At 44.1% G+C, this 25,412-nt stretch overlaps 1 protein-coding gene across 1 annotated transcript in view; it reads left to right on the top strand.

The window, feature by feature from the left end:
• Positions 1-25,412, top strand: part of UNC80 (unc-80 homolog, NALCN channel complex subunit) — a 5,631,640-nt gene that overhangs the window by 3,988,706 nt on the left and 1,617,522 nt on the right. Inside the window, exon 41 of the mRNA XM_044060513.1 lies at positions 13,612-13,706. Coding sequence (XP_043916448.1) covers positions 13,612-13,706 — 95 coding nt within the window. The remainder of the gene's footprint in view (positions 1-13,611; positions 13,707-25,412) is intronic.

The raw sequence follows: 25,412 nt of genomic DNA, 5'->3' as shown, positions 1-25,412 counted from the left end.
AGAGAACCTTTTCTACCAGAGGGGCTATCCTCGTATGGTGAAGAGACTGAAGAATGAGGTTATTTTAAAAAGAAAAACAGGGCATTTTAAGCCTTTTTATCTTATAATTCTCCTGTCACACACCTGCCAATGATGGAGCTCAAAATACTGATCTTATTATCAGTAATAGATATACTAAGTCATTCATCACCATGTTTGACGGACAGAGTAATTTAATTAGATGGGTGATAAAAAAGAACTGTGTTGTTTTTGATGAGGACCATGGCACTCATAGTAGGGTAGGTGCTGCACCTATTATTGTGTACCGTAAAGGGTACTCTTTAAAGAACTTATTGGAAAAGCCATATACCATGGTGAAAACCAAACAAGGGATGAGTAAGTGTGGCTTTTGTCAATACTGTAAATATATTAAAATTGGACAGGAGCATGTTATCAGTGGTAGAAAGGTCAGAGTTATGAGCAACTTTAACTGTCACTGAAAAACGGTTATTTATGTAGCGTTATGCCAGGTATGTAATGTATTCTATATTGGAAAGACTGAACATGCTTTAAAATAAAGGATTTACCTTTACAACATTAGGCATAATAATGTTAATAATGCATTGGCAAAACATATAATGATGGACCCAGGACATAACATTAATTTTACTGTATTACAACAGGTGATACAAAGTAATAGAGGTGGTGCTTGTCATTTACGGCTTGAAGCAAGGGAGTCTTATTTGCAGCTATTTCTTAATGTCTTTAACTATCCAGGAATTAATGACTATTGTTCTAGTTTCTTTATTAAAATGAAAAGCTCTTAACAGATAGTGTTTTTAGTAATATGTTAGTGTACTTAAAAGTTTTAAATAATTTTATTACATTTTTTATTAAATGTTATATTATTTTTATAATATTTTGTATATTGATGCTGAGCTATTTTAAATATATAATGTCGCTTTAAGAAGAAGGGTTTAAACCGCTGTTGTTTTGATGTCAGGTGACTTTTGATGGTCTATTTAAAAATGGGAATTAACTTTGATTAATGACATCTGATGAAGTTCTGAGACATTTGGGATGAAAGTGCTTGTGTTGTTTATGTTAATAAAAGTTTTATGCAGCATACCTTTCGGACTTCATGCCATTCTTTCTTGCGTACAGTGCTGGATTTTGTGGATTTACTAGATATTCAAACCTTTTATGAGAGCTTTTTCTCCACTGTTTGCAATTACAGCAGGACAATACCTTAGGTCTCTAGGATGCATGCTATCTTGTACTCTTATGGTTCCATGCAAGTCTTCACAGGAGTGGACTACAGTTGGTACTGAAAAATGTGTGGAGTCAAGCTACAGACTCTAGCAATATTGATTTGTGTACGAAATTCAGTCAAGAGGGAGTTTCTTTCATAGCAGGATTCTCTCAGTCTATCAAAGGAAATGACACTTTACCACTTTCTTTCTTAGCATTTTACAACAGATTCTTCAGACTGTTTTGGAAAGCCCACTTTATTAACCCTTTAAGGAAAAATCTCTTTACATGGCTAGAAGATGGTGAATGCAAATGCAAAGGCACTGAAAGCTTTTCAAGATATCTTAGACCAGGGCCTATACAGCTCAACACAGACAGTTCCTCATTGGTGTGGTAGATCTGGAAACAGAAAGGTTCAAGGTTTTACCATTTTTGCCAGAACATAATATTGACTGGGCACTGGGCAGTTCAACGCAATCCATCTTTGTCAGAAAATGTTAATTTTGCACTCGTTAGTTCAGAAAAAATGTTACCTGTCTGTGTTATATTTAAAATATAACAAAATCCATTAGCAGGTCCTCCAGTACAGGTTTGAGGCCTACATTAAATTTTGAAAACATTATTCCAGACTAGTGATTCCGCATATAGTTTCAAGAGGTTATTGAACAGAACTTCAGTATCATTCACATTCACTGTCAACCCCTCACACATCAACTCAGAATGTAGAAATTGTTTTAGGTTGAATTAAACAGTCTTTGAAGAAAAATACAATATAGTAGGTCCTAGCAAAGAAGAAGAATGGAATAACGTTTTATTTTTGATTTCTGGTCCCAAAAAACGCACAAATCTTGGAGACTTGTACTACAGTCTTTCTGATGTAAACATGTTGCTTATAACATTCGTAAATGTAACTCAAAACTGTTCTGCGTTCAGAGAGCAGGGCTATTTATATCGACATTGGATAGCAGTGTATAACTTCACATTCCAGTTAGACCGTCTCACAGGAAATAGTTGACATTTCAAGTAGCCGATTTTTGCTTTCAGTTTGCTGCTCATATCAACTGTCTACAGACCTGAAAATATTTGTGAGATGTTTAGCTTCAGTTTTCACATATTTGAGGAAGCAGCACGTGACTTATTTCCTATACAAGAGATTTGTCTGTTTGTGGCTCAGACTCAGGTTTTTCAGTATCTGGGTACAACCATAATCAAAAGGAAATTAATTTCATTCCCAAACTGTATTCTTTCTGGAAGCAGTTCTGCATAGATGAAAGTCCTTCTTCCATGGGTGAATTTATCTCATGGTCCGTCAGCCTGTACAGCTGGCCAGTAGAATTGTTGCACTGACACTTTTCCTCAAAACATTTAGCTATATTCAACAACATATTCCTCAGATTATGCATGCTGTGCCTGCTTCATGAATTTACAGGGCTGATGACCTCCACAGGAAAGATCCCTTCAATTAACATACCAAAATGTATGGCAAATATATAATCCAAATAATTTAGGCTACAACAGTGATCTATTGTTATGGTAAGTTTACTTACACAACTATACTTTCCAAATATCTGATAATCATTTTTGCAACACTTATAATGTGAACTGACACTGCCATTTTGTATCTGCTCCACTTAATATCATAATCACTGTTAAATTGCAATAACCTCCTCATATTCATAAATTATCCAGCATTAACATTAACTTGTAAATTTTCAGCAACATCTGCTAATATGTTAGCACTCATTCACTTTAACTGTAAGAACCTGTCATCTCATTTTAGAGTTCACAGTACATGAGCAGTTGCATCTTTGGCTGCTTGCCTTTGTAGTACTTTAGTCAGGTACCTGTGATCCTCCTTTCTGGACTGTTCGTACAGTTGCTAAACGTTAGGAGGCAAAGTGGAATTTAGGAGGCAAGTAACATTAGTGGATTCATCTGATGTTGTCAGTCTTCATTTATCCTTGACGTATGGGACTTGGTTCCGACTCTAAGAACTGTCTCGGCTGTTACAACAGCTAGCATGAACAAAAACTCTCAAGCTAAGTCCCTAAGCAGGAAGCCCTCCCTAGATTTTTTCAGATGTCGTTTGCCGCTCTTCTCGTAAGGACGTGTCAGTCGAACTCTCTTTGAGCTAAATGTAATTTCATTATTTTCTTCTATCAGTATTTGAAATTTTCGGAAACTTTTTTTCTCATATCCAGTTAAATTCACTTATATCTCATCTTTGCTAACTCTTCTTGTCACCTTGGTGTTCTTGACTACCATCGTTGGTAGTTTTTCCTGTTAAGCTTTAGTTGCTTCTTTATCAAGTGAGTGTACTGTCCTTTTCTCCCTTTTACCTTGTGGTATCTGTCCTACCATAACTGGTAGTGCTATGTCTTTTGCCCCTACCTCTGGTAGTTCTGGCCTAACATTGTTTGTAGCCCTTCTCTTACTCTTCTCTTTTTCTGTGACCTTGGATGTCTAGTGTGAGTGTTTTCTGCCATTGATTCCTTTTTATCAATCAGCATTGCAGATAAGAGTAAAGGTACAACTGGATTTAAACAATGTCCTAGTTGTCTCGGAAAAATGCCCAATTCTGATGGGCATTCATCTTAATTTACTGAATGGGCCCATCGTATTTACAACAAGAATGTGATATATGTCAAGCATTTAGTCACCGAGCCTTCGTAGAGAGGAAAAATAAGCTTATTTTAAAAGATCTGATTAAAACATCTTTTGATGAGGCTTTTGATAAGACTTCAAAATCGGATGTGTCTTCTCCTTCCTCTGCCCTTTCCTCCTAAGACTGAACATGCTAAGAAGAGGAGTCTGTCTTTCCAGCACCCCCTTCGGCTTTGACATATAAGAGATCTAAATCTTTGGCTCCCACACCTACTGCGGAACCAAAGTTAACTACCAAAAAATCTACGGAACCATTCTCTTCAGTTCCAATTGTAGTAACAAGCCCTGGACCTCAAGTTTCGGTGCCGTCCACTTCGGCGCCGACTATTCCTGTCACCTTTTCTTCTTCGGTGTAAGTTACGGTGCCAGCAGTATTTTTGAAACCAGTTCCTTCCATGGCACCGCCAACAGCACTGGAACCAAGATTCCTTTCAGCTCCCACAACTAAGTAATCTAAAGTAGTTAACTTCATTTGATCAGCAACCTGTGGGTTTCGGATCCGACATGGATCCCAGCTGGCTGCATACCAAGCAGAAAGATCCGAGCTCCAAGCTCCTCCCCCCTACCCAAACTACACTGCAACCTCCTTTCAATCCCCAGATCTCGTTTGCCGCGGCTTTGCCAGCACAGGATTTTTGAGCTCCAGGCAAGTTTGTCAGGGTTTTTCGAATTTTGTTGGTCTGTGTGTGCCCCTTTGATATATCTATAGATAGCTATTAGTTTATCTCTCATTACGGGTTTCTTTCTCCGCTAGATATTTGTGTTTTGTAAGTTAGTAAGTTCTTAACTTTCTGTCAGTGTAGGCCCCCCTTTCCGCCCGTAGAGTGTGTGTGTGTGTGTGTGTGTGTGTGTGTGTGTGTGTGTGTGTGTGTGTGCATTTACTATGTCAGAAAGTCAGAAAGTGACTTTCTCTAAGTGCACAGAGTGTGGCCACAAGCTGTCGCCAGCCAATGGTCACACTCTGTGTGTAGTTTGCTTGGGGGTGCCTCATTTGTCCTCTGGATGCAAAGGCTGTGCGGCCTTCAACCCCCGAGCCCTGCGGAATCGCAGGAGCAAGTTGATTCTGGCGGGTCTTCTACCCGTGGAATCGACTTCTGCTTCTTCTTCCACAGCTTCTTCGCCAACCTCGGCTGTGGCTGTCCAGCCTTCCGGCCCTCCTCCCCTGTCCGGGACTCACCCTCGTACCTTGCCACAGGGAGACAGAGAGACAAACAGAAAAAGAAAAACATAGAGATAGAGAGAAGGGCCGCAAGCAGCAGGTCGAGTTGGATCCAACGGCCCCTCCCGCTAAGGTGATTTTGTCTCCTGTCAAAGTTACTAGGCCATCCTCTCCTCAGCTCCATTCACCACGTTTTTCTCAGGAGCCGGAGGAGGAGGCTCGACCACCCTCGAGGTCGTCTTTGTGTCGGCCCTCCCGGCCGTCATCGGTGGCGTCCTCGAGATCGACTCGGAGTATCTCTGAAGCAGACGTGGATCGGATGATGTGAAGGTTTCTACAAACTCAACTTGCGATGGGAGTGTTGCTAACCCCCCCCCCCACAGGTGCGGGGAGTTTGGCTCCGTTTTTCACCCTGATAGCTCCTTCTCTGATCCACCATCGGATTCCGGAGTCTATGGATCTGAGGAGCCCCGGAGGCAGGGGGTCGGTGTCGATGGTACCTTCGGCCACGACGCCGGCCATGCCCTCGAGTCTGTCGGATCCGAGAGTTGGGCATTGGATCCGAAGGGATGAGTGTGTCATCACCTCCATTGTGGTCAGGGCATACCGTCCCTTTGGGTCCGGCCGTTCCCTTCGTCAGATCCAAGGGTCACGGCTACCCTCACCACCAGTTTTAGGGAAGCCGGTTCTCCTTCTGAGATCAACGTTGTGGAGAGGGTTCTCTCTGAAGGATCAAGACCTTTCACTCTTTCCTCGGGGTCCATCCCTGCCCCCTCGCAGTTGGGTTTGTCGTCTGTCATCCAGTCCCCCCAGGGACAGCCTGTGTCTATTGCGCCCCAGCCAGTTGCCCTAGTGGAACACAAAACCATTTGTGAGCCCTCCCCGGAGAGTCCTCCCGAGGAGGTTCTTCACAAACGCCAGTGTAAAAGGAGGCACTTGGACTCCCCTGAGTCCCTCACTGAGGATACCGACTTGGAGGAAGGGGAAGGTTACGCCAAATCTCCCCACAAACAATTCCAAAAATGAAGAAAAACAAACTGTCAAAAAACAAACCACAAAGACGTCTCCTTCGAAGATATAATGGAAATCCTTCGCCAGAGGGGGGGGGGGGTCTGCCCAAAAACCTTCCTGTGACAAATCAGTATTCCTGGAGGTGTTCGACACAGGTACGTCTACCTCTTGGTTGTCCCCTCCAGCCGATTCTCTGGTGGACCTTATCAGTACCAGAGCTTGGAAGGAGCTGGACACTGTGGAGCCAATACTCAAAAGGCCCGACAAAATATTGAGCCCCCCAGCTGATAGAGCTTCTTGGAGCAAAGGTTCCCCGGTTGATGTTATGGTGGTGGCGGCGGCCACAAAAAAGGAACGCGCCCAGGAAAGTTCCTCGATCCACCCCCCAAACAAGGAGTCCAGGGCAATGGACCGTCTTGGAAAGCGGACTTTTGCTTCAGCTACCTTTACTATAAGGGCGCTGAATTATTTGGCCCATGTAATTCGACTGCAGCGGGACCTTGTGAAAGAGTACGCCGAGTCTCCCCCGGTGTCCATGTCAGCCGAGGATAAATGGGCCTTCTCGGCTCGTATGGCCACTCTCAAGTCTGTGTCCAGTACGTCCATGCGTCTACTCTCTCACGCCACCGAGGGAGCTGCTAGGGCTAGCGGGTTCAGTATTGCCTTAAGGCGTCACGCCTGGCTCCATCTTTGCGATTTCTTGGAACCCTTCAAGGCACCCTTCGCTAATGCACCCTTTGATGGTTCGACTCTGTTCAGGAAGACTGTCCACGATATCCTTGTCCAGAGCTAGAAAGACGGGAAAATGCTGTCAGCCGTCTGGATCCACTTCTGTAACCCTCAAAGGTCCTTTTCCAGGAACCTGCGTGGGCAAAAGAAGCTGTGGTTCCGGAAATCTCAGCAGTCCAGGAACGCTCAGGACTCCTTCTCCCCCAGAGGCAGAGGAGGACAAGGTGGATGCCGGCCCAGAGGCAGAGGGGGGGGCCGAAGAACTTTGGGTCACAGGAACCATTTTCAGATCGACCTGTGCAGCAACCCTGAGGGGTTGCTCAACTGCTCCTTTCTGGAGGCAGTCGGGGAGGCGTTTTTCGATGCACCTAGTCCAATGGGAGTCCATCACGACAGATTGCTGGGTGCTTCGAATAATATCCAGAGGCTATTCTATTCCTCTTCACAAACAAGCCCCCTTACACAGGGCACCTCCCGGACATCCCACCCGCTCAGAGGGAGGCCGCGGCTTTGGAAATACAAAAGCTGCTAGAAAAAAGAGCCATCCAGCAGGTGCTCCCAGACCAGTCCGGATCAGGCATCTATTCCAGGTTTTTTTGGTGCCAATCAGCAATGAACCTGTTCGTTGCCAAGAAAAAGTTCCGGATGGTCATGCTTCAATCCATCCTGCCCTTCTTGCAGGAGGAAGACTGGTTGTGCTCGATAGACCTCAAGGATGCGTACTACCATATCCTGATGGACAGACAATCCAGGAGGTTCCTCCACTTTCGGCTAGGGGCCAGTCATTATCAATTCAGGGTCCTACCCTTCGGTTTCACCACAGCCCCCAGGGTGTTCAACAAGGTCATGGCAGTTGTAGCGGCCCACCTGAGACTTCAGGGCATTCAGGTCTTCCCGTACCTGGATGACTGGCTCCTCAACGCTCCCACCAGGCATCTACTCTTACTAGCCAGAGATTTCTTTCTCCGGATATCACCTCGGATGTGGATCTCCATAAATCTCAGGAAGTCTTCCCTTCAACCTGTTCAAGTGTTAGACTTCATAGGGCTGAGAATAGATTCTCTTCAGGCCAGGGCATTTTTGACTCCAGACAGACTACACAGCCTAGCACTTCATGTGTTAGCGCTTCTGCAGTCCCCTGCACCCCCAGCAGAATTAGTCCTTAGAGCCTTAGGGTCCATAGCAGCAGCTATCAACCTGATCCTTTGTGCTCGTCTGCATATGAGAGTTTTACAGTGGATGTTGCAAGTTCAGTGGTCAATACATCATCAACCTCTAGATTTTCCGATCCTTCTGAGCAGTGTGTGCTGAAATTCTCTCATGTGGTGGCTCCGATCCCAGGATTTGCAGGAGGGATGTCCCTTTGTTGCGCCCCAACCACAAGCCAATGTGAACACGGACGCCTCCCACCTAGGGTGTTGGGGGCACTGTTCAGGCAGGACTGTTCAAGCCACGTGGACTCAAAGCGTGACCATTCTGCATATAAATGTTCTAGAGATGAGAGCGGTCCTTTTAGCGTTGCAGGCCCTTCATGCTTATCTTCCTCTGGGAACTATTGCGATCCAGTCAGACAATATGTCAGTGGTCTGGTATATCAACAAACAGGGGGGACCCAAGTCTTATCCCCTTTGTCGAGAAGCCATGAGAGTTTCGGAATGGGCAATCTCCACCAACCGCTTTCTGATAACAATGCACATTCCGGGTCGGTCCAACATCTTGGCAGACAAATTGAGCAAACTATCCTTTCTCCCTACGAGTGGTCTCTGAACCCTTGAGTAGCGGCACTGATCTTCCTCAAGTGGGGTCAGCCTTGCTGCGATCTCTTCGCATCACCATCCAACGCGAAGTGCAGCAATTTTTTCTCTCTAATCCCCCCAACGGGGGAAGCCCCCAGAGACGCTCTTGTTCATGCTTGACCGCCCGGTCTTCTTTATGCGTATCCCCCGCTCCCGCTCATGACAAATTTCTTACAGAAAGCTCGTCGGTTGGGGAGCAGAATTATCCTCATAGCCCCATTCTGGCCTCGTCAAGTCTGGTTTCCCTGCCTACGGTCTCATCTCATAGCTCCACCCTGGATCTTGGATACCATTCCGGATCTGATTCGTCATCCCTCGGGAATGCTTCCTCCGAATCTGGACAGCCTGAAGCTCACAGCTTGGCTGCTCCAGTTCCACTAGTTGCTAGGACTCCCGGTATTTCTTCCCCTGTTAAATCCATCTTGGTTGCGGCACATAAATCTTCTACCAGGAAAATTTACTCTAGCAAATGGAGACGTTTCTCCATTTGGACTTCACAGAGAAATCTGGATCCTTTTACCGCTCCAATCCCAGCGGTATTAGACTTTTTGTCTCATATCTTCCAGCAAGGAGCCAGCTCTTCCACAGTGAAGGTCCAGCTGGTGGCTATTTCCCATTTCCATGTAGGGGACAATTTAGTCTCTCTTGCTGCTGCCAGAATTTGTAAGACCTTTTTGAATGGCACTTTTCTTCTAAGACCTCCTATTAAGAATCCGTCCCCGCTGTGGGATCTGACCTCAGCTCTTCAGGCCTTAGTTGCGCCTCCTTTCGAGCCCTGGGCATCAGTTGACTTAAAATTCTTGTCATGGAAGATGGCTTTTCTGGTAGCTATCACCTCAGCCAGGAGAGTGTTGGAGCTTCAGACTCTTTGTATGAAACCCTCATATCTAGTGTTTCATAAGGACAGGGTGTCTCTCAGGACTAATCCGTCTTTTCTCCCTAAAATTGCTTCTGAGACAAACATTAATCAGTCTATTAATTTGCCTGTTTTTTTTCCCCTAATTTTCAGAACAAAGGGGAATACAAACTTCATTTGCTGGATGTTCACAGGCAGTTACGTTTTTATTTGCACAGGATGGCGGTCTTTCGTAAATCTGATCAACTTTTTGTTTCCTTTGCTAAGCCTTTTTTAGGGAAACCAGTTTCAAAGGTGACTCTCGCTAGGTGGATTTCCCTTTGTGTCCTACAAGCATATAGAGAGCTTGGTTTACCAGAACCAGTAGGAGTTCATGCACATTCTACGTGTTCTATGGCAACGTCTGCCGCATTCTGGTCTAGAGTTTCCCTGGATGACATTTGCTCAGCGGCTACCTGGGCATCCTCTCACACCTTTATTACTCATTATAAACTGGATTTGATTTCTAGAGGAAGGGCTTCCTTTGGCTCTGCAGTGCTCCGGAATATCCTTTTTTAAGGGCCTCCCAAGATTTCGGGTAGCTGGGGACTCTGTCCCACAGGTTGCTAATCAAATGAAGTTAACTACATCAGATAACGAAATTATGTACTCACCATATCGTTCCATCTGAGTAGGTAAACTTCATTTGTCAGCAACCGTCCCTCCCTCCTTCCCCCTTACCTTGGCTAATATTTCTGCTGAGTTCGATGTTCGGAGTTCACGAGCTTGATGTTTGTCCTTGGTTCAGGGATCTCAGGTTTTAGTTTGTTGGTATCATGTGTGGAGTGGCAAACTCAATCTGAGGATTGGAAGGAGGTGGCAGTGTAGTATGGGTAGGGGGGAGGAGCTTGGAGCTCGGATCTTTTTGCTTGGTATGCTGCCAGCTCGGATCCGTGTTGGATCCGAAACCCACAGGTTGCTGACAAATGAAGTTTACCTACTCAGATGGAATGTTATGGTGAGTACATAACTTCTTTTTCCCCCTCAATAGAGTCCTTTATGGGACAACTTCCAACCCCCTTTTTAGAGAGGCCAGAATCCCCTTCAGCCTTTTCTGTCCATTCCTCTAGGAGTATGATGGAAGTTGATATTGTGAGGTTGGTGGATCAGCTCATTGTGGCAAGGGGTCTTTCAGCTTCTTCCCAGGTTTCACTCCCTATTTGAGATGTTTTTTTTTTCTCCAAGGACTCCACCAGACGTTCCTTCTCCAACCTGCACTGTGACTTTAGAGACCGCGACTCAGATTTCCCTGATTCCGGCTGTTCTGGTGCTGACAGCTCATATATCTTCAGCCCCAGTGTCTGCCCTGAGTTCATCAGCTCCTTCAGAACTGATGGACTCCCAGAGTCATAGCTCCTCTGCCTCATTTGTGGGCTCTTTCTCGGTTTTGACCTAGATGGCGGTTTCTTCGGAGCAGGATGGGACCAACGTTCCGAGGTTGTCCTTTTCAGTTCTGGGCTGCCACCCCTCTTCGGGGGGGGGGGGGGGCTTGCCTTTCAGGTCATGGAGAGGGCCTTGGCCTCAGCAGGTTCTCAGCTGGTTTCTTCCCCATCGGAGCATTTTCCCAAGATTCCCTCTGGTCCACAGCTTTCACTAACCTCCACACCAGGATAGCGAGCATCAAAGTTGCAGGACACCCCTGTACAGGTCCTTAACTCTTCCGAGGCCTCCACAGAATTTCCCACTGAGGAGGTGCCCCGGAAGAGGTCGTGTAAGAGAGGAAACACCTTGATTCCCTGGTAGAATCAGTCATGGAAGGCACAGTCTTTGATGACGGGGAGGGTTCCTCCCATTCACCACCAGAGGATGCCTCCTTTCGAGACATTCTTGAAATATTAATGCAGAGGGGTGGCTGAAAGTCCCAAGACCCATCCTCAGAGGAGTCTGTGTACCTGTAAGCTTTTGGTGCTCGCCCATCTACCTTTTGGGTAAACCCGCCTGTGTTGTAAATGAAGATCGACAACACAGATGGAACATTGTGGTAAGTCCATAACTTCCTTTTTAAGTCGGTTTCACCCATTATTTTGCGACTTTTAATGTATTTAAGCTGTGCAGTACACAATGTACAGTAGATTGCCCTGATGATCGAAAGCCCAGAGGGGATAGAAAAGTTACATAGCATCTTCTTCACACTCCATATTTTCAGGGGTGATAAATCTTCAGAGCAGTAACCTATCGCCTGCTTTGTGGACCTTCTGAGGCTTCTTTTGACAGTTGGGGAGAATCTTCATTGCCTTGGTGTTATGTAGTGTTATTTTCTTAGAATAGAAGAACAACAGAGGACAAGGTACAGCTCTCCTGTACATGAGTATTTCTTCTACATTTGTAATGAGGATGGATTTCCATTGTGGAGAGGTGAGCATGCCTCTCCGAGCTGAGATCTCTCTCTGATGGCTGGAGAAGAATTCTGCATTGAATTACTCTGATGATCCTCTAGGGTCTGAAGTTATGGTAAGTGCTATTTAATTTTATTTTTTGCTGCCATACTGAGTGCCCCCTGCTGTCTGAGGTTATGCAGCCTTAGTGTCAGAATTAGTAGCAGGGTTGTGTAGAACACAGTCCCAATATGGGGTATACAGGAAGGCCTGCCTCCTGCGAAGATTCAGATGAAAATGTTTACTTCAGTGCCTTGCAGTGTATTACATGAATATGAATTGGCTTTAAATGTATAAATCTGGCCAGTATATTTCCTCTCCTTCTCTGCATAGTAAAATAAGTGCACAATTGTACAATGTAAGATTACTTGTGTGTGTGTGTGTGTGTGTGTGTGTGTGTGTGTGTGTGTGTGTGTGTGTGTGTGTGTAGAATGCAATGCCTTTTTTGTCATGTTTTTTTTTCTTCTTGCTTCTTCAGTACTAGCGATTAGCTATATACAATGCTTCAGTAATATTTTGGTTATGTCCTTAATATTAAGTAATGACAACAGATATGTTCATGGTGCAGCTGTGTACTGTCTGTCCTCTACCACTTTTTGTGAACTGACCTATTACTGATAATATATGTAAGCAACTGTGGGCTATCTCACTAACTGCTTTTATTTAATGAAAGATAGACATGTTCTGGCATTGAAGACCATGCATACTATTTGACAGTTTTTGTGTTCAGGCTTTTATCATCAGCCTTTACTGCATTCATCTGTAAAGGGAAAATTCTGAATGAGATCTTTTTCAGAGAGATGATATTTGGAGTTTAGGGACTTGAAGCAGAAATTCCTGGAGTTCACTGAAAGCCAAGAAAGAATAATTGACAGGCTGTATTACACATGAAGGGAGACCTACTATGGAGCATTATGCTGTAGATGAGCTCTGTTCAGTGAAGAAGGACTGTGACCAAATAAAAATTAGATAACATAATGCACATCCAGAGCAATGAATTCCAGGAAAACATACAGGGTGTTTTTGAAGCTTCATTTATTGGGCTGTATGCAGGCATGGGTACTATGCTCCAGAATGAAATTAGAGAAATGCAAGGACCCCACAATACAACTACCCAGCTGACTGAGGCAGCAGATGCCTTGATATGCAGAGGCCATGCTTGGTTTGTAAGATAGAAGGGGATGAGGTCGATATGACATCATTCTAGACAGAATCATGAGAGGGTAGTTCAGCTATGAATGGAAAGAGGGAGATGGTATGGATAATGGGAGGTGTTAAAGATTAATGTTAGGGATAAGAGCGTGTGTGTGCACACACACACAGACACACACACACACACACACACACACACACACACACACACACACACACACACACACCCTCTGATAGGGAATATGGCTGGGCCATGGACTAGTTAATTCCAGCGGGTTATGAAATGTTAATTTGAAAAAATGTAACTTTTAATACTTTATGTATTTCAGAAATGTTTCTTAAATCATTCATTTGGATGCACTGATCTGCAGAGTTTCCACCTAACGTCTCTCTTCAGGGTTGCTATTTGTCATCTCAATAAAGTACACTACCACACAAGCTTGTACAGTGTGCAGGTTGATCATATGTCTGTAATAACACAAGATACAAAAGCATGTGGTGTCCAAATAATCTTTTCACTTGCATGCACTGAACTGCTGTAGGAGCAACTGGCAAGATTCCATGTATGCTTTATGCAGTTTTATTTTGTTTTGTGCTTAGGTACAAAGACCTTGGTGGTACATGGTCAGAATGAGTGTGATATCCCCACACAGTTGCCTGTGCATGAAGACACACAGTTTGAAGCACTTCTTAAGGTAAACTGTTTTATTTTATATATTTTAGCTTATTATCTTCAGCAACTGTTGGAAAAAAAGTGGGCAAAGGGGTGGATTGGGGAAGGGTATCGTTAATTATAAGCAGGGACGTTGATTTTTGTATTTTTTTCTGGGAAAAATATTGGTAAATCATGAATTTGAACTATCTGAGAATTTAAAAAAAATCTACAGGATTTCATGGAATTTGGCATTTTTGGCCAGAGAAATAATTCACTGCAGCATGTATTTCTGCTCATATGTATACTTTATAATAGCGTTAGCTTGCATTGAGTGTTCAATGTCTACAGTCTGTTTTAATTTTCAATATCTTTATGGAGAAAAAAATTATAATGACATCACTGTAATGACTGGAAATTGCAATTAAAAATCTCAGATGTATTTCCCAGATTTCATCTCAGGAAATTGGAATTTCATTTTTTTGAAAACCGAAAGTGACTGTCCCTGACTATAAGCTTGCCAGTACAAGTCTTTCAGAAGTTACTTTTGCATCTAAATGAGATATTGTTAGCTATGAAGTGAGCAGTGTATCAGTCTGAGGTAATTATCGGTCTGTTACAGATATAGTAGGATCTTACAGAACATGGAATTCTGAAAGTATAGAATTTCAAGATTTCATCTTGGAAAGGAACCAAAAATAATTTCTTAGAAACCCATCCTCTTTGAGGAAGTTCATCTTGCCACACTGTGCATGAAGTGATTTTGCCCCTGTAATCCTATTCTTCCCCCAAAATCATTAGAATTCTAAAATACCAATATATACCCCAGAGCACTTGTGAAAAGTTCAGGTCTTGGAATTTCATGTCTGAGAATGCTAAGACTTAAAAAAAATCCTGTCTCTTGCCACAGACAGGCTGATTTGTATAGCCTGCAGCTGTGTTCATTAACATTTGCAGTCATTAGCATACTGCAGTTTGATAGGCTCATAGGTAAGTACTAGGTTAACTGTCCGTGTGGACCATTTTAACCCTAGCCATTTTTTCTTTTTGTGCTCAAATTAACCTACCCCATTTGGTTAGAGATTGGCCTTACCCATTCCATGGTTGATAATTATATATTACCCTAATGAGAATAACTGGAATCATAAAATATAATTTGATAGGCTCCATGCATGAGATAAAGTATTTAGGAGCATCCTCTGTCCATTAGCAGTACTGGGGGTACATTTTTTCATTACCATCCATGGATCCAAGTTGCACCTGAATATGTAGGGGGTGACCTTTGTTTTATGTGAATAGGGAGTCTGATTCAGAGCAGTGGTATCCTGTGCAAGGTATACCTGTTCCTCCAAACCAAGTATAGCAACAAGGCTTTGAGTCTGTCCATGTAGGACATGCTGTTTACACCTTGTATCCTTTTAGTAAGGTATGTCTGTGGGCTTTCTGGTTACTGCATATGTCTGGACAGGTACATGTCAAAGGAGGCATATTATATTCAGTGATTGTCCTAATAAGGGCAGAGTGAAGGGGGTTAATGACATCCCTAGATCTAGACACAATCCCTTTGTTAATAAGCTGTGCAGTAGTGAAGGACTTTCGTACAATGGACACATGTAGGTCAAACGTTAAGATCTGATGTTGTCAATTTTCATTCAATCCTTAACTAATGGGTTTGGATCCAATCTTTGGATCTGACTCGACCATTACACTGTCTCGTGGCCTCCAAAAAACTCTCGAGCTCCTTCCCTACCCATACTGCACCATCCCATAGCATCTCTCAGATCTTGTTTGTCACTTTCACGTTTAGATGTGGTTGCCTACAGCTCTCAAGTTATGGAGTGGGAGATAAGTCTTTTTCCATAATTTTTTCCCTTTTTCAAATGTTTATTTGTTTAATGCATAATATCATTTTCTCTTCTGCATTTTTGTACTTTTAAGCTCCTTTCATACACTTGCTAGTGTATATTTTTCTTCTTATCATTGTTGGTAGGCCTGTTTTCCTTCTCAACCCTTTCACACTTTGTGTCATCTAAAATTACCATTCCTGGTATTATCCTTTCTTTCCATTACACTTGCTGTAATTCCTTAGTATTGGTGATACCTTACTTTCCTGTTATTTCCTAGTTAAAAAAAGGTTGTTGTATATTTTTGTTTCGTTATATTGCTGACAGGATATCCGAAAAAAAGTTCATTGGGATTCAAGAAATGTGAGAAATGTGGTCACAAATTGCCTCTCTCTGATGCCCATTCTGTATGTGTCTATTGCTTGGGTCCAGATCATTTAAAAATAGACTGCAGCATTTGCAACAACTTTAATCCACGTGCTCTTGCGGGCAGGAGAAATAAGTTAATACTAAAGGGTTTTCTGCCCACCTCTTTTTCTGAGGTAATCACTGGGGCTCAGTCCCCCAAACAGAAAACCAAAGACCCATTGAAGAGGTCTAAACCTTTGGAGTATTCCACCTTTTCTTCTTCGGAACCTCCTTGGAAAATAAGGAAACCAGATTCAAAACTTGTTTATCTGACCTTCTTCGGATCTGATAAAAACTTTGTTAGATCCTACTATCTTGGATCCAAAGCCTCTACCCAGGACCACTTAATCCCCTAGTCTGGATCCAGTTCTGTCTAGCCTGCCTCCCACTTTTTTGGAAAGGTGCTCTAAGTCTCCACCCCTGGCATCTTCTCATTCCTTCAGGTGTCTTATTGAAGCAGATGTAGAGAGAATGATGAGGAAATTTCTCACAGAACATATTCAGATGGGAGTTCTTATGGTTTCTACCCCCTCGGGTCAGGAAACACAATCATCCACTACTCCACCCATTACTGTGCCTTCTTTGATCCAGCCTATTGTTTGAGTCCTCAGATCCGAGTGTTCCAGGTCCATCTGTTTTGGATCCGAAGAAAGTTCTTTCTTCAGATTTAGATTTTACTCTGCACCAACTCCAAAATGCTCGGAGCTGGATGACTTTCGGAGTCGAAGCATCCCTGTCAGATCTGGGGGGCTGGAGTAGACTCCAAGGTTTTCAGAACCATCTGTTCCTCTCAGAGCTTCGGCACTGTACAGCTCAGCTCTGGCTTCCATCTCGGGTGGGTTGTTCTCAGAGCGGAGAGAGGTGATGGGCCAGAAATTTGCTTTCTTGACTCCATTGCCTTCCTTCACTTTGGAGCGATCTGCATTTGAGGTTGTGAAGAGAGTGTTCTCTGCTTCAGCAGGACAGATGGGGCCTACCATCTCAGATCCACCCTCTACTTCTCAGATCACTTTGCACCATGAGCCTGTACATTCTACCCCACAGGGTAGCCAGCCCAAAGCTTCCAGACCACCCAGCAGAGTATCCTAATCTCTCCTGATACTTCACTGGATCGCCCCACCAAGGAAGTCTCTAGGAAGAGAAAGTGCAAAAGGAGGGACTTAGACTCGCATCTCAGTCACTGAGTATACTGACTTCAGTGAAGGAGATTGGTCGCCAAAATCACCACCTGATGGCATCTCATTTGGAGACATTCTTGAGATCCTTAAGCAGAAGGGTGGCCTGTCTTCCCAAGACCCTTATCCAAAGGAATCAGTAGTTCTGGAAGCCTTTGGAGCTGGCCCATCTACTTTCTGGATTACTCTGCCTGCCAATGAGCTCATTGACTTGGTCTCTAGGCGGGCGTGGAAGGAACCCAATATGGTTGAGCCAATCCCCAAGAGGCCAGACCAGATTCTGTCTCCACCAACAGGCAGAGAATATTAGGGTAAAGAGGTCCAGTAGGTGTCGGTAATGGTGGCAGCTACAAAACACAAACTTGCGGAACAGAGTTCCACTGTCCATTCTCCTAATAGAGAGTCTAGAGCAATGGACAGATTTGGGAAGAGTATTTATGCTTCAGCAACTTTTGCAGCTAGATCACTGAACTTTCTAGCACACTTCACTAGGATTCAAACAGATTTGATTAAGGAGTCATTGAAATTTCTTTCTTGAAGCAAAACTGCTGAGGCTCAATCTTTGCTAGCCTCTCAGTTGGCTACCCTACAAGCTATATCTAATTCGTCCATGAGACTTATCTTGCATGCTGCAGAAGGTGCCTCAAGGGCCATGAGTTCAGGCATTTCCATAAGGAGGCATGCCTGGATGTGCCTGTGTGATTTTGCGGAGCCTTTCAAGTCCTCATTCATTAATGCTGCCTTCGACGGCTGTTCTTTGTTTGGCCCGACAGTGAAGAACACACTCTCCAGGTGTAAGAAAGATGGAAAGACCCTGTCTGCAGTGGGCAGATGTTTTTCAACCCGTCAGAGGACCCTTTCCAAGAATCAACAGGGACATCAAAAAATGTGGTTCAGAAAGTCCCAGGGTCCTTTCCCAAACACAGAGGCAGAGGGGGGAGCTGTAATGGAAGGAGACACCCCCATGGCCGAGGAGACCCGCAAAACCAGGGGTCTATATATTCCTTTTTCTGACAGACCCTTTCAGCGCTCCTGAAAGGAGGCCCGATTGTCCACCTCTGGAGGCAGTTGGGGGCCACTTATCCCTGCATCAGAGAGCCTGGCTAGATGTAACAAAAGACAGCTGGGTGCAGAGAATTATTTCCAGAGGTTATATAATTCCCTTTTCCCTACCTCCTCCATTGTCAAGGAAATTTTCCGATGATCTGATGTCCTTTTCAGTCTTTCTCACAAATGGGTTCAGTTCCGATCCTCAGATCCGACTAAGCCCCATACACAAGACTTTGGATCAAACTCTCAAGCTCCTCCCTCTACCTATAATGCTCTATTATATCCCCAACTTCTCAGATCTCATTTGTCGCCATTGTGGTTAGAAATAGGTTCCACTATCGAGTATAGTAAGCAGTATTTTTTTCCTGTAATAACTCAAGTTTATTTCTAAAACTCCCTTCCTTTTCTCTTAAAACTTATAGCTTCTTCTGTCTGTTTTCTCCCTATAAAGTTTTTCGCTGGTGTTAGGGTCTCTTTTATCCTCCTTTTAACCTTTACTCAGTTTGAGTAGTATTGGTACCATTGTTGGTACATCTCTTTTCCTTTTCTTACCTTTCTAGGTATTCTCTAACATACCATTGCTGGTATTCCTTTTCCTTTCTTAGGTAATTGTGAAAAAAAAGGTTTTAATACTTTCTTTATTGCAAATTTTTTTTATAGGTTGTGCTGTGTTTTCTTGCTGGCCATGTCAGAGAAACCTACTGGTTTTAAAAAGTGCACTTCTTGTGGGGATAAGATCCAAAACTCAGATGCTCACAAGAAGTACTTTTATTGCCTAGGACTGGACCATCTTTGACTCCTCTTGTCTCATGTGCACCACTTTCAGTCCCAGGGCTTTATGGGACTGTCGTAATAAACTGATTTTAAAAGGGTTGCTACATGCTTCTTCTGAGGCTCAAACCCCCTCAAAAACACCCAAACAGGTTTCCTCGGATGCCAGAAAGATCTACTCAGAAGTCCCCAAGGGCTATTTTGGAGCTACTGGAAAAGATTAGAAAAATTTTAGATCCACCCACCTCGGATCCAAAACCTGTTCACCTTTGTATCCAAAGCCTTCATCAGATCCAAAAGGTTAAGCTCCTGTTGTCATGTCTCCCTTCCCATCTACTTCTTTTTCAGATCCTAAGTCCTCAGATCCAACAACCAGTTCAACTCATAGAAGTTGTACTCCTGAGTATGAGCTGAAACCTGTTTTTCTTCTTCTTCTTCTTCTCTGCCCACTCAACTTTTTCAGACTCCGAGGAAACACTCTAGACCCTCATCCACAGCATCTTCCAAGTCTTTAACGAGTTTGACTGAGGCAGATGTGGATAGGATGATGCTGAAATTTCTCAGGGCTCAGATCCAGATGGGGTTCCTGCCAGCTCCATCTTCTCTTGGATCTGTGAGTGCACCTGCTAAGCTCATTCTCGCTTCTTTTCTGATCTGACAGGTGGTTTCAGAATCCCAGGACACGAGATCCCTGAGAGGTTTGGTGTTTGATCCAAAGAAAGTACCTTCTTCAACTCCAATGGTATCCCTGACGGGTTCTGCTCTGATACCCTCGGATCAGAGCGGGGTCTCTGATTGGAGAGGTTGGTGCTGGGTCTGAGGGGTGGGGTTCAGCCCCGACTTTGTCAGATCCATCCCTTCTTCACAGAGCTTCAGTCCTGCACAGCTCAGATCCAATTCTCCTTAGGAGGCTTGGATCTGGGGGCGGCCCCGACCTTCCTTTCTCTGAGGCTTTGGCTTTGAGGGGAAGGGGGTTTCCCCTGGTCCTTCAGCATTCAATGTGGTAGAAAGGGCTTTCTCTCTTCACAGAGAACTGCCCTCTCTTATCTCGGATCCTATCCCTCTCCCACCTTTGGTTCCGAGCTCTGAGCCCATCAGACCTATTGCACAGGGACAGCCAGTTCCGGGAAGTCTCCAGACAGTTCCCTTTGAGGAATTTCCTCCATTCTGATACCTCTCCCGAACACCCCCCTGAAGGAGGTTCATCGGAATAGGACATGTAAGAGGAGGCACATAGACTCACCTGTGGAGTGTCTCACAGAAGACACTGAATTTGATAAGGGAGAAGAATCACCCAGATCGCCAGCCGATGACATCTTCTTTGGAGATATTCCTCAAATTCCTCAAATAGAAGGGTGGCTGGTCTTTCCAATCTCCTTCTCCTGAAAAATCTGTGTTTCTGGAGGCTTTTGGTTCTGCACCAGCCCTGCCCCCCACCCCCACCCCGACAGATGAAGTGATTAACTTGGTTTCCCACTGGGCTTGGAAGAAACTGGACACTGTTGAACACATCCCCAAGCACCCAAACAAATTTCTGCTGCCTCCTGCTGATAGACCTCACTGGAGCAATGGAGTCCAGGTTGATGCTATAGTTATGGCAGCAGTCACCAAGAGGGAGCTAGCTGAGAAAAGCTCCTCTGTCCATCTAGTGAACAGGGAGTCCAGAGCGATGGACAGGTTTGGAAAGCGAGTGTACACCTCAGCTACATTCATACTGAGGTCATTAAACTACTTGGCACACTTCACTTGGCTACAGAGAGATTTGACGAAGGAACTGTCAAACACTTTCTCAGCGTCCATGTCTGTAGAGGATTTCAAAATGACTTCCTTTCAACTGGTCACACTGGTGTCCATTTCTAATGGATCAATGAGGCTGATCTCCCATGCAACGGAAGGTACCTCACAAGCAGCCAGTTCAGGCATAGCCATAAGGAGACATGCTGGGATGCGACTGTGCGATTTTGTGGAGTACTTCAAGATGTCCTTTGTCACTACCCCCTTTGATGGCACTTCCTTGTTCCAGCCATCAGTTAAAGACATGCTTACCTGCAACGAACAAGAGGAAAAGACTCTGTCTCCTGTAGGAATATGTTTTCTACCCCTCAGTGTACCTTCTCTAGAAACCAACGAGGTAGTAAGAAGATGTGGTTCTGAAAATTTCAGGAACCTTTCCAGTAGTTGTATGGGGATAATTCCTCCAGAGGCAGAGGAGGAAATTTTAATGGAAGATGTCACCCTAGAGGTAGAGGGACCCCGCAGAATCAGGGCTTCAGAGATTCTTTTTCTGATAGGCCATATCAGTGCTTCTGAAGCACTGCCTTTCTGTCCAACTATGGAGGTAGTCGGGGGGGGGGGGGGTCTTTTTTTTTTTTTTGCACTTGGATGCCTGGACAGATATTACAAAAAATCCTGGGTGCTAAGAATCATATCCAGAGGCTACTATGTACCATTTTCCCTTTTTCCTCCTATCCAAAAGAGGAAACTTCTCTACATTCCACCCAGTCAGAGGGAAGATGCAGCACAAGAAATACAAAAGCTGCTACAGAAAAGAGTCATCCAGGAGGTCCCACCCGACCAGATAGGATTCGGAATTTACTCCCACTTCTTTTTAGTGCTAAAGAAAACAGGGGACCTAAAACCCATTTGGGATCTAAACAAATTGAACCAATATGTAAAGAAGACAAAGTTCCAAATGGTTATGGTTCAGTCCATCCTGCCTCTTCTGTGAAAGGACAATTGGATGTGCTCTATAGATCTCTTGGATGCATACTATCACATAAAAATAGACATGTAATCCAGGAAACATCTATGCTTTTAGCTGGGAGCCAATCCTTACCAATTCAGAGCACTGCCTTTTTGACTCACCGCAGTCACCAGGGTGTTTACCAAATGCATGGCAGTCATGGCAGCTCACTTGAGACTCAAAAGATTCAAAGTGTTTCCATATCTCGATGATTGGATCTCTTGGATGCATACTATCACATAAAAATAGACATGTGATCCAGGAAACATCTATGCTTTTGGCTGGGAGCCAATCATTACCAATTCAGAGTACTGCCTTTTTGACTCACCGCAGTCACCAGGGTGTTTACCAGATGCATGGCAGTCATGGCAGCTCACTTGAGACTCAAAGGATTCAAAGTGTTTCCATATCTCGATGATTGGTTCCTCACCGCCCCATCCAAGCATCAACTTCTACAAGCCAGGGACTACTTGTTCCAGGTTTCCGACGCTTTAAACATCTTGATAAACCATGCCATGTTGAACCTAGTCCCGGTACAGACTCTGGAATTTATAGGGACTCTGTTGGATACTACAACTCAGGTGGTGTCCTTACCTCTCCATTGCATCACATCCTTGAGACATCAGGGTTGGTATATACTGTATCACCTGTCTCCTCCAGCAAAATTAGTACTACAAGCTCTTGGGTCGATGTCAGCAGCCATACGTCTAGTCCATCTAGCATGATTCTTTATGCAAATCTTTCAGTGGACTTTGGCAGTACAGTGGTCCATGCCTTATCAGCCCCTGTCATTTCCCATTAGACTTGCATCAGTCTGCTAACATCATATTCATTGGTGGATTCAGTCCAATGACCTATTTCTGGGATGACCTTTTACCCTTCCATACCCAGTTGCCACATTGACCATGGATGCTTCCCAGCTGGAGGGGCATTTCTTGGGAAAGATGGACCAAGTCATGTGGTCCACTCTGGAGACCAAGTTGCATATCAGTGTCCTTGAGATGAGAGCAGTCCTCCTAGTGTTATAAGCATTTCAAGGCATTCTCCTTCTGGGGACTGTTGCAGTTCAAACAGACAACATGTCAGTAGTCTGTTGCATCAACAAGCAAGCAGGAGACCAATTTTATCCATTGTGCAGAGAGGCCATGAGGGTTTGGGAATTGGCAGTCACTTCAGACTGCTTTTTCATTGCAAAGCACATCCCAGGGAAAACCAACACAATAGCAGACAGGCTCAGCAGATCCATTCTGATGCCTCACAAGTGGTCGCTCAATCAATCAGTAGCAAATATGATCTTCAGCTGCTGGAGCCAGCCTTGCTGCGACCTATTTGCCTCACCCCTCAACAACAAGCGCAGTAAGTACTTCGCTCTGATCCCCCTTCCGGGGCAGTCACCGAGAGATGCTCTGATTCACGATTGGTCTCCAGGTCTGCTGTATGACTACCCTCCTCTTCTCTGATTCTTACAGAAAGCAAGCAGGCTGAAGAGCTTAGTCATCCTGATTGCCCCCTTCTGGCCTCGACAGATATTGTTCCCCTTCCTTCGGTCTCACTTGAAATATCCTCCATGGAAACTGGAACCCACTCAAGATCTCCTGTCTCATCCATCCAGAATTCAACATCCCACTCTCCATGTCCTCATACTAACCCGCATGGTTTCTCCACTTCCAGTAATAGACAGTCCAGGCTTGCTTCCCCAGTTCGTGAGATTATCTTGGCCTCCCAGAAGGCTTCTACCAAGAAAGTCTACAGAAGTAAATGGAAAAGAATTTCTATTTGGGCCTCTAACCAGAATATCAACATTTTTTCAGTGCCTTCTTCAGCCATTCTTCTCTTTCTGACAACTCTTTTTAAAGAATGAGCTAATTTTCCTACTATTAAGCTTCATTTGGCAGCGATTTCTTATTTCCATTCTGGAAACAAATCCATTTCTCTGGCTTCATCCAGATTGTGTAGAGCCTTCATGAAGAACATCTTTCTCCTCAGACCCCTAAAAAAAGGACCCCTCTCCTTCTTGGGACCTTACTGTGGTCCTTCAGGGTTTAACTCAAAAACCCTTTGAACCGGCAGACAAATGCGATATGAAGTTTCTTTCTTGCAAAATGATCTCTTAGTTGCTATCACTTCAGCAAAAGGAATTTCTGAGGTTCAGGCCCTATCAGCTAAGCCTCCTTACATTATTTTTCATAAGGACAGGGTGTCTGTACAGACCAACCCTCCTTTCTTCCTAAAGTGGTGACAGAAAGTAACATTAACCAGTCCATACAATTACTAGTCTTCTTTCCAAAATTTACAAATAAGGGAGAATACACGCTTCATCTCATTGATGTGCATAGACAGTTATGCTTTTATCTTCACAGGGCAAAACCGTTCAGAAAGTCAGATCAGCTGTTTGTATCCTTTGCCCTAACTACTTGGGTCAGGCAGTATCTAAAATTACACTAGCCAAATGGATTACTGATTGCATTGGTTTATTTTCAAAAAAGATTAGATTTGCCATGACCCCCTAGAACTCACTCCACTTGGTCTATGGCTACTTCATCTGCTTTTTTGTCAAGGACTTCCATTGATGATGTTTGTGCTGCATCCATGTGGTCCAAGGCTCATACTTTTGTCACACAGTACAAATTAAACATTGCCTCCATAAGCAGAGCTTCTTTTGATTCAACAGTCCTCCAGCATGTCCTTCTGTGAGGGTCTCCTGAGGGCTATGTAGCTGGGGATACTGTCCCATTTGTGATGAAGAACGAAAAGGACAACATCAGATTTAGAAGTTATGTACTTACCATAACTTGGCATCTGTCTTGTTCATTTTCATTCTTCCTTACCTTCCCTCCCATCCATCCCCCAGCATTGTCACTCCTAGAAGTATCTGTTAGACTGTACTGGAACCTTTCAGTTCCAGGTTTGAGCCCTAACCTTTTCTTATGTCTACATCTATCTCTATTATAAAGTGGGAGATTAGGCAGCAAACGCAATCTGAGGTGTTGGGGATAGAATAGAGCATGGGTAGAGGTAGGAGCTCGAGAGTTGGATCCATAGTCTTGTGTATGCAGCCAAGTTGGAACCAAGGATCGGATCCAATCCCTATTTGTGAGGAAGAATGAAAATGGGCAACACAGATGCCAAGTTATGGTAAGTACATAACTTCTAATTCCACCCAATCAGAGGAAAGCAGCAGCAGTAGAAATAGAAAAGCTGTTACAAAAAAAAGAGTCATTAAAGAGGTCCACCATACCAGATAGAATCCGGAACTTACTCAAGATTCTTTTTAGTGCCAAAGAAAACGGGACTGGAGAGCTATTTTAGATCTCAGTGTGCTGAAGAAGTCAGTTGAACACACTAAGTTCCAGATGGTTACTGTTCAGTCCATTCTGCCCTTTCTGGGAAAGGACGACTGGATCTGCCTGATAGATCTTCAGGATGTGTACTATCACATAAAGATGAACAAACAATCCAGAAGGTATTTACGGTTCTGGCTGGAAGCCAGTAATTTTCAATTCAGAGCACTGTGTTTTGGCTTAAACACAGCCCCCAGGGTGTTCAGCAAGTGCATGGCAGTGGTAGCAGATCACTTGAGACTGCAAGGATTCCGGGTGTTTCCGTATCTAGACAACTGGCTCATTACTGCCCCAACCAGGCATCGACTGATAGAAGCACAAGGTCATGTGCTACAAACTTGTTTACATCTCAGAATAACCATAAATTACAAGTCTCACTTAAACCAACACAGATATTCAGATTCATAGGAGCAGTGT

Source organism: Protopterus annectens, chromosome 2.part0, assembly GCF_019279795.1.
Source record: "Protopterus annectens isolate FY-2018-M chromosome 2.part0, PAN1.0, whole genome shotgun sequence".
Taxonomy (NCBI): Eukaryota; Metazoa; Chordata; order Ceratodontiformes; family Protopteridae; genus Protopterus; species Protopterus annectens.
Note: the sequence above shows the minus strand (reverse complement) of the source record. Positions and strands in the feature narration are given on the sequence as shown.